The following is a 12,830-nucleotide window of genomic DNA, read 5'->3' as shown; positions in this document are numbered from 1 at the left end:
TGCGATACCACCATTCTACAGAGCTAAATTTTCTCAGCTGCACATTAATAATACAGTCACACACTTGTTTTCCTTTTTTTTGGGTAATTTTAATTTTTTAAAGTATTTTTCATTCCTTTCCTTTATTCTCTTTGGTTGTGTCTCAATCCCTGTTTATTCCTCCTCTGTCTACTTTTCTCGTCTTTGAGATTTCTAATCTTGCAATTTCTATTTCTGTGCCTGCTCTGATGTGCTGTTATTTGTGCGGTTTTAGTCTCCAAGTGTCAAGGACTTGATATAGTTGAAAGCGAAGCAAAAAAATAAAAAATAATAATATGAAAAAGGAAAAAGAAAAGCTTGATGAAAGCAGCGAAGCTATAGAAATGAGAGAGGTAAAGTACAAAAATATGCATTTAATTTAAAGGCAAAATAGCTGTAGTGTTTTTGTTTTTTTGATATGTCTTTGTGGGGAAATAGAAGAAAAATGCACCTTTGAAATTAAAAATGAAAAGAAGAAAAGAAAATGGAAAGCCTGAATAAAATTTATATATCATAGAATAGAATAGAATAGATATCGATGAAAGAATATAAAGGCTAATTTATCAGTACATCATTAACACTCAGGGGTTACATACATGAAACTGTTTGTTTGAAATCATTTATACAAGTATTATGGCACTTGAATGTAGCAGTTAGAATACAATACAATAAAAGAAAACCTTGAAAATTAGTTTCTTAATTTATTTCTGGCCTGAAATCATTGAGAGTGGCTTACTCCTTAACTGACCATCCAATAAAGGATATGGCTTTGTATTTTGACCATCTCCATGGAATACACGTTCTCATATTCTCATCCATGAACTTCCATAAATAAGGGGGTTTCTTAACATGCTAACCTTGCAGAATTTAAGCTTTGCTCTCCAGTTATCCATAGGAAATGCAAATTGCTAATGTATTTTCAGCTCTATCCAGTAAGTGTGCCCTAGTGAAAACAGTACTGATGTTTTTACATTGTGTTTTGCTGACGATCAGAACAGGCACTCAGTTTACTCCTGATGCACGGAAATCTCCTGTATCACATTTGAAAGCATTGCTTCACCCAGCCACTAGTTTGTACCATTTGTACAGCTAATGACAAAATGGAACAGATGCACCTATTTCTGAACATGGTGATTATTTGCAATGTAGGAGATTGACCGTAATATGAAAACTAGTAATTTATCATTATTACATTTCTGTTTCTAAGTATAATTATCTTAATCTTGTTACAGAGCATTGAAATGAACTGTTAATTATGCTATGTAAAACATCTGCCAATTAATTTTTCCTCATACTCTTTGAAAGTCAATAGTGTTTCAGTAATATTTTGCTTTTACAATTGTCATTTACTGTTTGTTTTCTGAATTCAGACTGGCGAGTTAACTTCCATGTAAGCATAATGCTAGAAAAATAATAATTATCATATATGGAAGTTTTTCTGGGCAGTGTTGTCTGTTGATAAACGGAGATTCAAAGTTGGGATTCAGACTCCATTTGATGATTGCTGCACTCAGCAGCATGGGAAAGCTCCAGTTTTCTGTTCTCATTTGTTCCTCTGTCAAATCATTGTGAGTGAGCAGAATGTTATGAATTTCAGTGAGTGCAGGCTTCCTAACAGTGACACAACAAGAGCGGTTGGTGTGTTGGAACAATATATAAATGTTTAGCAGCCCTTATAGAAATTGCAAATGTGATTGCTTTTTATTTTCCTCTGAACTTGAACATCTGATACTTCTATTATCATCTAAATTTCATTTTGCTCACCATGTTTTTTCAGAATCCAAGGGTAATGTTATAACTAAACCTCACAGCATGTTTGGATTCAATTGCTGCTCTTGCCATAGACTTTTCTGTATGATTTTGAGTAAATTAGCTATGGTTTTTATGCAAGAATTTCACCACCTATTGGAATGGGGTGATAAAGATGCCTTGGTCGGAGGCATTTTGTCACAACTAATGCATAATCATTTTTGTACACTTTTTGTATGCAAATATTTTCATTAGGAATATGAGAGGTATACTAGCCAATGCCTGCAAAAACAAAATTTATATTGAGTGATGGATGGAAAATCTTTGGAGATCCATCCTGGGAAAAAGAAGCACCGTGAGTGCTGAGCTTTAAGATAGAGGTGTTCTGGGTGTGGTTTGTTTTTTGTTTTGTTTTGTTTTATTGATTGTTTGCTTGTGGCAAAAAAAAGTACATGTATGTGCCCATAGCTGTATTTTTCAAAAGCTGTCAGTTAAGTTCCCATCACTTCATCTTTAGGCATTTGCTTAGAACTTCAGCTTATATAGCAGCTTTGTATCATTTAGTAAATGTAACGTTTCTTCACACAAAATCTTCTTTGGGAAAGTTTCATCAATTTCCATTGCTAGAACAGGTGATTGAAACACCTAAAAATTGAGCCAAAATTGCACATTCACCCGTAGCAGCCAACACCAACAGCAGGGCTGATATCATTAGTTACAGCATGATTTTATCAAATAAGGAGAGGTTTGGATGTTTGTGGAGCTGATGCTGTTATTTCCTCTGTGATGTTTAGGAACACTGCAAATAACAGGAGCCGATTGTTTTTATACCTTTTTTATTGTAACGGTGTGAGACAGAAGGGTGCTTACAATGTGTTCAAAGTACTATTTTGAATGGGTTTAGATTCTATTTTTCAAGTTGTGGCATAAGAAACAGATCAAATGAAAGAAAGAGCAAATGTGTAATCTTCTGCCAGATAATGTTGTGTTTTGAGTCTTCTACCATAGGAGGTACTCCATTATTAAATAGCTTGTTCTGGGGGCATTAATGAGCCGAGCTGAGACATAATTTGTAGTGAATAATTAATAACAGCAGTTGAGGGACTGTGTTGATGAATGCTCTTTGAGTAGTTTGAATTTCCTGGAATGTTCAAGGATAATCCACAGAAAACTGGTGTGTGATGAGTGCTATGCTTGGGACTGACCCTCTGGCTCGGAGCTCTGCCTCTGTCACCCTCGGTGATGTAGCCGGGCTGTGCTGTGACTGTGGCACATAGGAAGATGCACCCCAGCAGTCTCAGCTTTCCTGAGCGAGCTGTGAGTGCAGTGCAGCTTTAGCCATTTTCCCAAAGCTTAGGTTTATAAAACTTGCTGGACAGTTTCGTGCAAGCCAATGTAAGTGTCCCTGCACTGAGGTTCTGTGACTGTTTCCTCAGTGCTGCTTCGACAGAGTCATCCTGAAGCCCCACTAGTGTGCACATCGTTATTCACCATTATTACACTATTTCCTACATGCCAGCCTCAAGTTATTTTGGACAATGAGAAGTTGACTGTATAAGGTATTTACAATTCAAACAACAGCTATAGGATGTGAGACTGAAAGGGGCCCCCAGGTCCTTTAGCTGGTCATCTGCTACCACAGGCACTGAGGTCACGGGTTTTTCCAAACACTTGGCTTAACTTGGGGCAGCGCAAAGTTCATGTTGTTGCTTAAAATTCCTGATTAAGCCTCTGGACACTCATTGGTTACGTGCAAAGCTTGTTTTACTGCATTGTTGGTTTTAGGTGCTTGGTGTTAATTCTTCCTTGCTTTTAAATCCTGGGAAAATAGTGGGATGAACTGGTTTGCCGTGGTTGCCTGAAGTTCTGTAGGAGAATTAGGAGTGAGACACGGGGCATTCCCAGTGCCTGATGCGTGCGTTGCCTCATGTGGAACGAGTTTCTTGGCGTGGGCACCTACAAAGGCATCATGTTGCTTTCAACTTTGCTGTTCTGGCTGGCGTTCCCAGACACTGTATCTGCTTCTTTTGTCTTTCTGGTCTTGTACAGCCAATAGGCCAATAAGAGAAGTAAAAAGATTTTTAGGGAGCTGTGCCATTACTGTGTTGGGTATTGAAGGTTTTCTGGAACAAGGGATAGTGCAGAGAGCTATAGCTTTATAGACTTCTGTGGCAGAGCAGACACCTGCTGTGTATCTAATCCCTTGATTTTCATTTCTCCAGGATAAGCATCTGTAAAAAAAAATAAAAAAGAGGTTAACATTACAATTGCATGTTTGTTTCAGAGCATACAGTAGGAGCGTAAAGTTTGAGTAGGAACAACAGTTTGGAGTGGGCTATGGTGGCCTTAATAAATGATAGTTATTATGGTAACTGCAACAGCCTATGGCCTGTATGAAATTCTGAAATGTATAATGAACAAAATAGTTTTAGTGGTCTGATTGGTTGATTTTAAACATAGATTTTCAACTGCTTAAAACAGGTCCTACAACACCCCAGATCAGCATGTTAGCATTAGGAAGAATAATGTTAGCGTAGACAAGCAATGGCGTTCTTATATAGATAAATAACAAACATGTGGATAGACTTAAACAGGGGCTTTTGCAAAGCTTTGATTTTCATACTAAATAAAAATCACATGCTAGATTTTTTTGTGCTTTGGAAAAAAAAATATTGTTTTCCTAAACCATTTTTTAATCCATCCAAAGCATTAAACCGAAGACATTTTTGAATATGGAACATGTTTTTTGGTACTGAATTAAATCCTTAAAATGGATGTAACTGGAAATGTAACAGGCCTGTTTTGCAGTATTTTCATGGGCTAGCATTTCTGCCTATAAAGACGTACCAAAGTTAATCCACATATAATATGCAAAAAACTTTTCCTTGATGGGATTAAAATTAAAGCAGACCACATTTCCCATAAAATCTTAGAATTCAAATGTAGTTTTTGATATTTAGCAGCTGCTGCTTGATTTGAACAAGAGTGCAGTATCCGCCAGATGTGACTTATTAACTTAGCTAATATGAATAATGAGTCTCAGTGTATACGTGCAAATAAGATTCATTAGTGTTTATCTAATGTATGGGAGATTAAAATACTTAACTTAGGAAGAGTTAAAAGACAAAGTAGGCATAAGAATTTTAGTTGTTTAGTTGGCTTACACCTGATATCATTTTATAAACTAGGTAAGTAGACAGTTTAGGCTCTTATAACCTCTAACGCAACACATGAGTGTTTGATTAAAAAAAAAAAAAAAAAGGAAGGAAAGATAAAAGGCTTTGTAGTATTTCTGGAAGAAACTCAAATGGAAACTTGGAATGCGCATGATGCTACCCGATCAGGAGGCAGGCTTTTCTTTGCTGGAGGTCCAGTTTGAAATCTGAATGAGCTGCTGTTGTTATATTTATCTTTAGTGCCTAGCCACACTGGGATGCATCAGCTCTCAGTAATTCCTCCTGAGGAGAGGCCTCGACTGAAGTCAGAGAGGTGTGATACAGGCCACCTACATTGCTCTGTTTTCAGTCCCTCCAGCAGTAATACATCTACATTTACAAGAGTACCAAACATCACGCCCCATAAAACAGTTGTTGACCAATGAAGCTGTTGTTTTGGTTCCTTAAAGCTGCTTGATATCAATGTTATATGTTTGTATTTGTGATGCCATGCGATAAAAGTGAGTGTTACCATGTTTTCATGTATCTCAGTTTAGAAGGTTGCCTGGTATGACAGCAGTGTCACCTTCCTGACTTGGAGGACAAAGCAATCAGAGTCCTCTCTGATGCCAAGGATGTCTTTGCACAATGTCTAGCTGACATCTCCTTTCTCCTGCATATATCACATACGCTTCAAAATAAGAATTCTGTTATAAATAGTTTGAGGTAAATTTTACTGGCTTCCTAATGTATGGAAGTTACGGTTTCTTAGTTTCACAGGTGCTTTTTGAGAAAGGAATAAAGAATGAATGCTATGTTAAAATCTTCTAAAGACTGAAACTATCCTGGGAAAGGCTGTGACCTTCGGCTGGTTCCCCATTATTGGAACCAAATGAGTACATCTGTGATTTTGCATATTCCATTCCTTTTGCTTTTATATCTTACATTGCTTTGACCTGGTGGGCTCTCAGAAGTCCCTGGAACTTCAAACTTACCTTTCAAGAACTTGGGGTTTCCAGTCAAGCAAATTCAAAATGACACATTTGCGAGGCAAAGGCTGGGTAGGCCAACAAAATAAGGATTAAACAAGGGCTAATAGGCTTAGGGCTGCAATGTGGGAAGACTGGACAGAGAAAGATTTAGGGCTGGTAAAACGAGTAGTGTTGATGGGGTCATCAGAGGCATTAGTTGGGGTTTGTGCTATGGTTGCTTAATCTATCACATGAACATGATCATTATATACGAAGGGTGTGTTTGTGTATGTACAGCCATACATGTGTTTATACAGGAGCCCTGTAAATGTCTCCATTTGTGTTGTCTGGAAATACAGTTACTCCTTAGGTGTGGGATGCAGAGCTTTATTATTTGCCTCTGTGAAAGAAAACAGCACTGCATTGGATTTTTGCTTAGAGTCGCATGATTAACTTATTTCTTTTCTCCACACATAATCACAAAGCAACTTGCAGACAAGTTTCAGTGGCTTAATAGCTGCTGAGAAGACAGCATGTCTAAGCTTGCAAGAGAATGAACTTCTCTGTAGAGAATGCAGCCGGATTTGTAGCTGCAGCAAGCCACTTTGAAAACCTGTCCCAGATTGATTGAAAATTGTTTCCCCCGTTAGGTGGGAGGAGGTTTTTCTTTTTTGTTAGGTTTCTTTTTTTTTTTTTTTCACCCATCTCATGCTGCTTATTCACCAGCTGAACCCTGATGAGATTTTATGAAGGGAAGAAGTCCCAAGCAAGAAATTTCTTTGTAGTGTTTAAAACATAAAAGGATAAGTAGGAGATGCTGTTACTAGCACGATGAAATAGGCTTATTGCACTGTTAGTGTCAAGGTCCATTTTAATGTCATATTAAAAATTATATCAAGTTTTTAATGAGATCAGAAACAGATCTTATGTAGAAGAGGAAAGTAATTTCCCCCTTTTTATCTTTTTTTTTGTTTGTTTTAAATCTCCAAATATATCTAAACACTGCCACAATTTTGCTCAGTCATCAAGTTTATCTTTAAATTTGCTACATATTTATATTGTATTTAAAAAGAGAAAAACTTATCTCAAGTGTCGTTTAGCATAAATTGGTGCTAAGTATGAATTTGAAGCCAAAAAAAAAATTAATAAAATCACCTACAGATATTTTCACCAATCGAATTTTTATTGCAGATTACATACTTGAGCAGCTTCATTCATCCAGCTGAAGTCATTTCAGATGACCTTTTCCTCAGCAGAGTCTGTTTGAACAGAATATTGTCCTGCTGTTAATTGTTTTGGACATAATATGTGAAAAATCTTAAGGGAGTTGAATTTTGTTGTTTAGGGTTCATAGTACATAAATTTGCTTGCATATTTACTGCTGGTCTGTCAAAGTGTATGAAGCAATAAATTTCTCTCACAGATCAACTTATCATGAAAACAGTATTGAGGTGTTTGATTGACATAGTGAAACTGTTAATTTAGAGTATATCAAGATCAAATGGAAGTTATTGCAATTAGGAAGTGATTGTGTTCTCAGTTTAAATTTTTAAACGGTGTATTTTAGATTTCTGTGCATTTTTGTGCTGTATTCGGGAATTTCTATGGTTTGTCACGTTTAGATTCTTAATATTCAGTACAATTTCAACATAAATTTTACTTTTTGTAGTGGTTGATGTTTAGTTTATCGAGGAGAGTAAATGTACATTCAGTGTTTCTGTACTATAAAGCACTTAGGTTAACAAAGGATTCAGCCAATCTTAATACATTTTTTCCTTTTCCCGCCAACCCCCACCCCCCCCCCCCAACTTTGGTTAAAATGTCAAGGTATCAGGCTAAAACCTTGCTGCTAATTTCGCTGAGAATGGCTCCTTTTTGTCACACATACCTAGACCTTCTTCGGTACCATGAAGTGGTACAAATATTACAGCCTGTACTTCCATATCCATAGTCCTTGAATCTTAATGGTTCAGTTCTCAAATATCACATTTGTCTTGCAAGTGTTTCGAGAAGTTGTGGGGCATGAAAAAGAAATGTTCATTCTCTCTCTTGCTTTCTCTTTCTAAAATCTACGTTTAAGCATATGATACTGACATGATGCAAAGATTATGGAGCAAAAGGCTTCCCATGTCCCCAAAACAGTGGATACAGTTAGGTGGGGAACCAAGCTGGCTTAGCTGAAAAAAGCTGTGGATACCCAATGAAGCCCCTAAGTAATCTAGCGTTAACCCAGTAATGGTCATCTATTCTCTGGATGAGTCGAGCAATTTTCTCATGGCTTCAGTACAAGCCAGGAGGCTGCTTGTCTCTCTTTTGTTCATGTGCACGATCTGCTCGTTCCTGTGCAGCTCCAAGGAGTAGTTTGCTCCCGGCTTAGGCATTCAGTTTCATCTTCACACTCGGGTGTCTGTAGCTTTGTATTAGATTGTCTCCTTATTTAAGTCTGTGGAAAATAAGCAAGCAGAAGAATCCCATCAGGGGTAGTGCTGAGGGGATAATGCAGCTCTTGGTCTCAGTGCAGAGAAGAAGCGTAGCGGCCTTGAGCCAAGTCCCTGGGGATGCTGCCTGAGGCACGACCCTTTGGCATGTAGAAGTAAACCCGGCAGACTCTGTGGAGAAGGAGTTTTGTTCCCTGCACTGGAAAGGAGATCATTGTGGCTGAAGTGCTTGCATATTTTTTAGAACATTAGAAACTACTGGGAAGAGGAGGGATTGATTGTAAAATTATGATAACAGTAGTAAAGACAAATCCGATAAGCTTATGTGCTTCTTTGGATTACCCATACATCCTGCCTTGGCTTTATCTCCCTTTTGGCTCACTAGCTTTTATTCCTACCATTACTTATTAACGAAAATGAGAGTGATCAGTGCTATGGAAACTCAAAGGTAATGCGCTTCTCGCTCGGATTGCTTTACTCTGCAGCTACCTGACAAAAGGTGCATCTCAAGTGTACCCTGCAGCTAGTGCTTTTGTGATCTAAACAGGAAAATTAGGCTTGTAATTTTGCCAAAATTTGTGGTTTTTATTTATTTTTTTTTAATCCAGTACTTTTTCCATGGCCACAGTGCACGTTTCCAATCCTGACAGCCCAGATAACGCTAATTTGCAAGGCCAAGAGATGTGTTTGGAAAATGGGATTCCTGAGCAAACCAACCTGGCTATGGCACTTGGAGAGAGGGTGTTATTTTTTTCATTTAATTGAGGAAGTATTGTTCTTTGTTGTAACAAAAACATGGTTATGTGTGTGTGTCTAATGGGAGGGAAAGGGCTGGTGAGCACATTAAGGCTCATGCTTTTAACCAAGTGGGAAAAGGCAGAGCTCCTGTTTTTCTTCCCTTGGCTGTTGCAGTGCTCTCAGCAATCTGACTTCCTTCCCATCTGACATTTTCACATTGCATTTCTAGGTCAATGGTGACAAAACTAACATGCTTGTGCCCAAATTGATAATCTCAGTCTGCTGTACTCCACATGGCTTTCACATCCATCTTTGCAGTAGTCTGTGTTTGGATTTCAGAAGAGCCTGTCAGCTTTGCATTTCCGTAGGTCTTAAGAAACAGGGATGGCTCAGCAGGCAAAAGTTGGCTTGTGATGTGTACTGCCCTGCTCCCAGAGTCTGGGAGTAGAGAAATAAGAGGAGGGAGGTTTGCAAAGAGATGAGAGTGACATGGAAAAAGTCGGTATAAAATCCAAGTCAGTAAGAGGGGTAATCTTAGCAAATCTTATTTGCTGAGATTGTGAGAAAATTGGCCAGATTAATTCTTCCAGAGAAGAACTGCTGACTATGGGGACTTAACATGCACGTTCTGGTGGGTGTTCTACTGCTGCTGCTTCTTGGGGGTGAGAAAATAACAGCACACTTGGGCTCACCATTACCTTTCCCCAGCACTGTACCCACACCTGCTGCCTCCACGCGTGCCACTGCTCTGTTAGGGCATCCCGGGGTCCCCTGCTCCCAGCCTGTCCCCATGGCACTTGCCGGCCACCCCGAATTTGGCAGAGGCAAAGCGAGAAGGCCCTTGGTTGCCCTTGCACGGCTGTTGGGTGCACTGTCAATGTCACTGAGCACCTTCTTGTCAGGGGAACTGGCTGGGCTGGGACTGTAATTCCAGGTGTTCAAAACCTGTGATTGTCCCAGCCAAGCTAAAACAGAGTGGGGAGGGCAGTGAAGAACTAAAGATGTGGGTAGGAGGACAGAAGAGAAGGGAAGAGCCAGGGAAGACAGGAAAATTGGCACTCTGAACTGGATTTGATGCTAAGCCTGGCAATAGCAGAGATGTGCTGTTTCAGATCTCAGCTGTGTAATTTTCTATTTTTCCTAACACAGCTAGTTTTAAACAAAATGAGGTGAATGAGTGATTTTTGAATTTAATTTTCTTGCACATAGTTTCTCCCCATGGCTTACAAAGATGATGATATTTTAAAAGTTCTGTAGGTTTTCAAATCAGAAAATATTTCTGATGCAGCTTTTTTGGCTCGTAAGGTACCTTAAGTGTGAGTTGGTGTTAATGGCACATTCAGTAATGACATGTGATTCAATTATTTTACTAGACAGAGAAGCACTTAGACACAAGCATAAGATATTTCTGAATCTAGGCGTCAGTTGCAGGTGATTGAAAATAGAGTATTTGTGCATGTTTCTTCAAATAATTACTGTGGAAAATATTGTGGCATTGTACTTAAAAGCACTTTTTTTAATGCTAATAGCTGTGGAACGAAGAGAATTCCCAAAGAGAAATGCTCTTCTATAATCCCATGTTAATCTTCCTGACAGAAAGCAGAGGAAGAGGAGCTTGTTCTCACACCTGATGGCACCAGGGAATTCCTGACATTTGAAGTTCCGCTTAATGACTCTGGATCAGCCGGACTTGGTGTGAGTGTCAAAGGGAATCGGTCAAAAGAAAACCATGCCGACTTAGGAATCTTTGTCAAGTCCATTATTAATGGTGGAGCAGCGTCCAAGGTAAGAGGGAACATCTGTGTACCTTTGTATTCCTCTTTTTTCCATAATTGGGCTGTTTTGAAAATGAACACAGGTTCAGGAAGAGATTGCTCTTTAACTAGTATTTTTGATTTATACCATCAAAGGTAACATTTAGATTTCTACAGAAATTCACCTTTATGCATCTGATGATTTAAACAGACTTTAAAGATTCTTATGACAGACACAAGCTTCTGTCAATATGTGCTATTTGTGCAGATTATGATAATAGCTTTAAGTACAAATCTATAGATGATTGGAATAGGTATTTCCTACAATGCTTGTAATAGAAGCTATTGCACCAGTGTGCATATGGCTATAAACTATTAGGACTAAGTATAGTTATTTGATTATTTTTCTTTGGTTGTTTTCTTCCCCCTCTCTCCAGAAGACTACACTTCTTTCATAGAGGGTTTTGTGTAACTGGCTATATAACCTTTCAATTTCCAGGATGGCAGGCTTCGAGTGAATGATCAACTAATAGCGGTAAATGGAGAATCGTTATTGGGCAAAACAAATCAAGATGCAATGGAAACCTTACGAAGGTCCATGTCCACTGAAGGAAACAAACGAGGAATGATTCAGCTTATTGTGGCGAGGCGAATAAGTAAATGCAATGAGGTAATACACTTTTGATATTGGAATTGGGAGTTTTAACTTCTTCAAAGGTATTTGTGTTTATAAGAGATGTCATGTTTCCTCTGAGAGTAGGAAAATAATATTTGAGGAACTAAAGAAAGAGAGAATTACAAAATGATCTGAAATTCAGTGTTAGACATGCTAACCTTATTACCGGATCAATAAAGTTTTTCTTTTGAGTATTTTCATCAATGAATAACAGGATACACTGAATAAAGCTATATTGATTTTGTAATTGGATCCCACTGCTTATGTGATTTTTGTTCTTCAGAGGTTTTTATGTAGGTCTATTGAATCTTTCATTTATAGACTTGGTGTTAACTGACTTGCTCCTTTGTCGCTTTCAATTTTTTTTAATTAAGAGTAGAACTCATATTTCATTACTATATTTTATCTAAGCAATTAAAAGTTCTGTGTAAAGATTCTATAAAACTTGATGCAAATAATTCTGTTATTTCTGATTTTCAATACGTTGTGGCTTGGCCTTTGTTGCAGGGAAGTATGAAATACTGAATTCAGGGCAAAGTAGTGATTCTTTTTCTGATATTGTTTGCAGCTTCTGTCTCCTCCAGTACTGTGTTAATGTGTTGATGTTTTGAAATGTTTTCATGATTTGTAATAGTTTATCTTCTAGATTAATGTAAATAATGCTCTCTAGTAGAAATATGTGGACATGTGATACTGAGAGGGACTGCAGATGCTGTGGAGGATAGAGTTAGACTTCAAAATGGTTTTGATACATTGGAGAAATGCACTGTGTTAAATAGTGTGCAGCTGAATGGGAGGTCAGGGAGGCATCTGTTCTTAAGAAAACCAAAAGTCATTCTTTCACGCTTGCTAACACCAGCAAGGTCTCACCTGGAATATTTTTTTCTTGAGTATCATGCTTCAGAAAATGATGTGCACAAATGGGTTTAGGGGCTTCCCCCGATCCTACCTAGGGAGAAAGGGCATGGTTTATTTTTTAATGCATAAAATTGATCTTAAAAAAATCCAGTTTGTACCTTCTTATAAAATCTTGTTTGAAAAACATGCTAGTCTTTCTGAAAGTATTAAGCTCTTCTTGATTGCTTATACACAGCTTTAATACGTGTACACACAGTGCTGGAAAGCCGATCTGGAGGCACATGGATTCTCACCTGGTATTGAAATAATTCTGGCCTTTTAATATTTGGTAAAGATTTAGCAAGAATTCTGAACTTGGACCCAGAGAGTGTAGACTATAGTTTGTAGACTGTTTCTTATTTCTACCTAATTTCAGGTGTATTTTATATGTTTCTACATAGGATGAAATATTTTAGGTTGTTTTGGTTTGGTTT

The 12,830-nt window shown here is 38.0% G+C and overlaps 1 protein-coding gene across 12 annotated transcripts in view; it reads left to right on the top strand.

Moving 5' to 3' along the window:
- Positions 1 to 12,830, top strand: part of PARD3 (par-3 family cell polarity regulator) — a 448,908-nt gene that overhangs the window by 257,118 nt on the left and 178,960 nt on the right. For all 12 annotated transcript variants that reach the window (XM_083826068.1, XM_083826067.1, XM_083826066.1 and 9 more), the window contains 2 exons: positions 10,666 to 10,854; positions 11,323 to 11,493. In XM_083826068.1, the coding sequence (XP_083682194.1) occupies positions 10,666 to 10,854; positions 11,323 to 11,493 (360 nt within the window). The remainder of the gene's footprint in view (positions 1 to 10,665; positions 10,855 to 11,322; positions 11,494 to 12,830) is intronic.

This window comes from Anser anser (assembly GCF_964211835.1).
Source record: "Anser anser genome assembly, chromosome: 2".
NCBI classification, from domain to species: domain Eukaryota; kingdom Metazoa; phylum Chordata; class Aves; order Anseriformes; family Anatidae; genus Anser; species Anser anser.
Note: the sequence above shows the minus strand (reverse complement) of the source record. Positions and strands in the feature narration are given on the sequence as shown.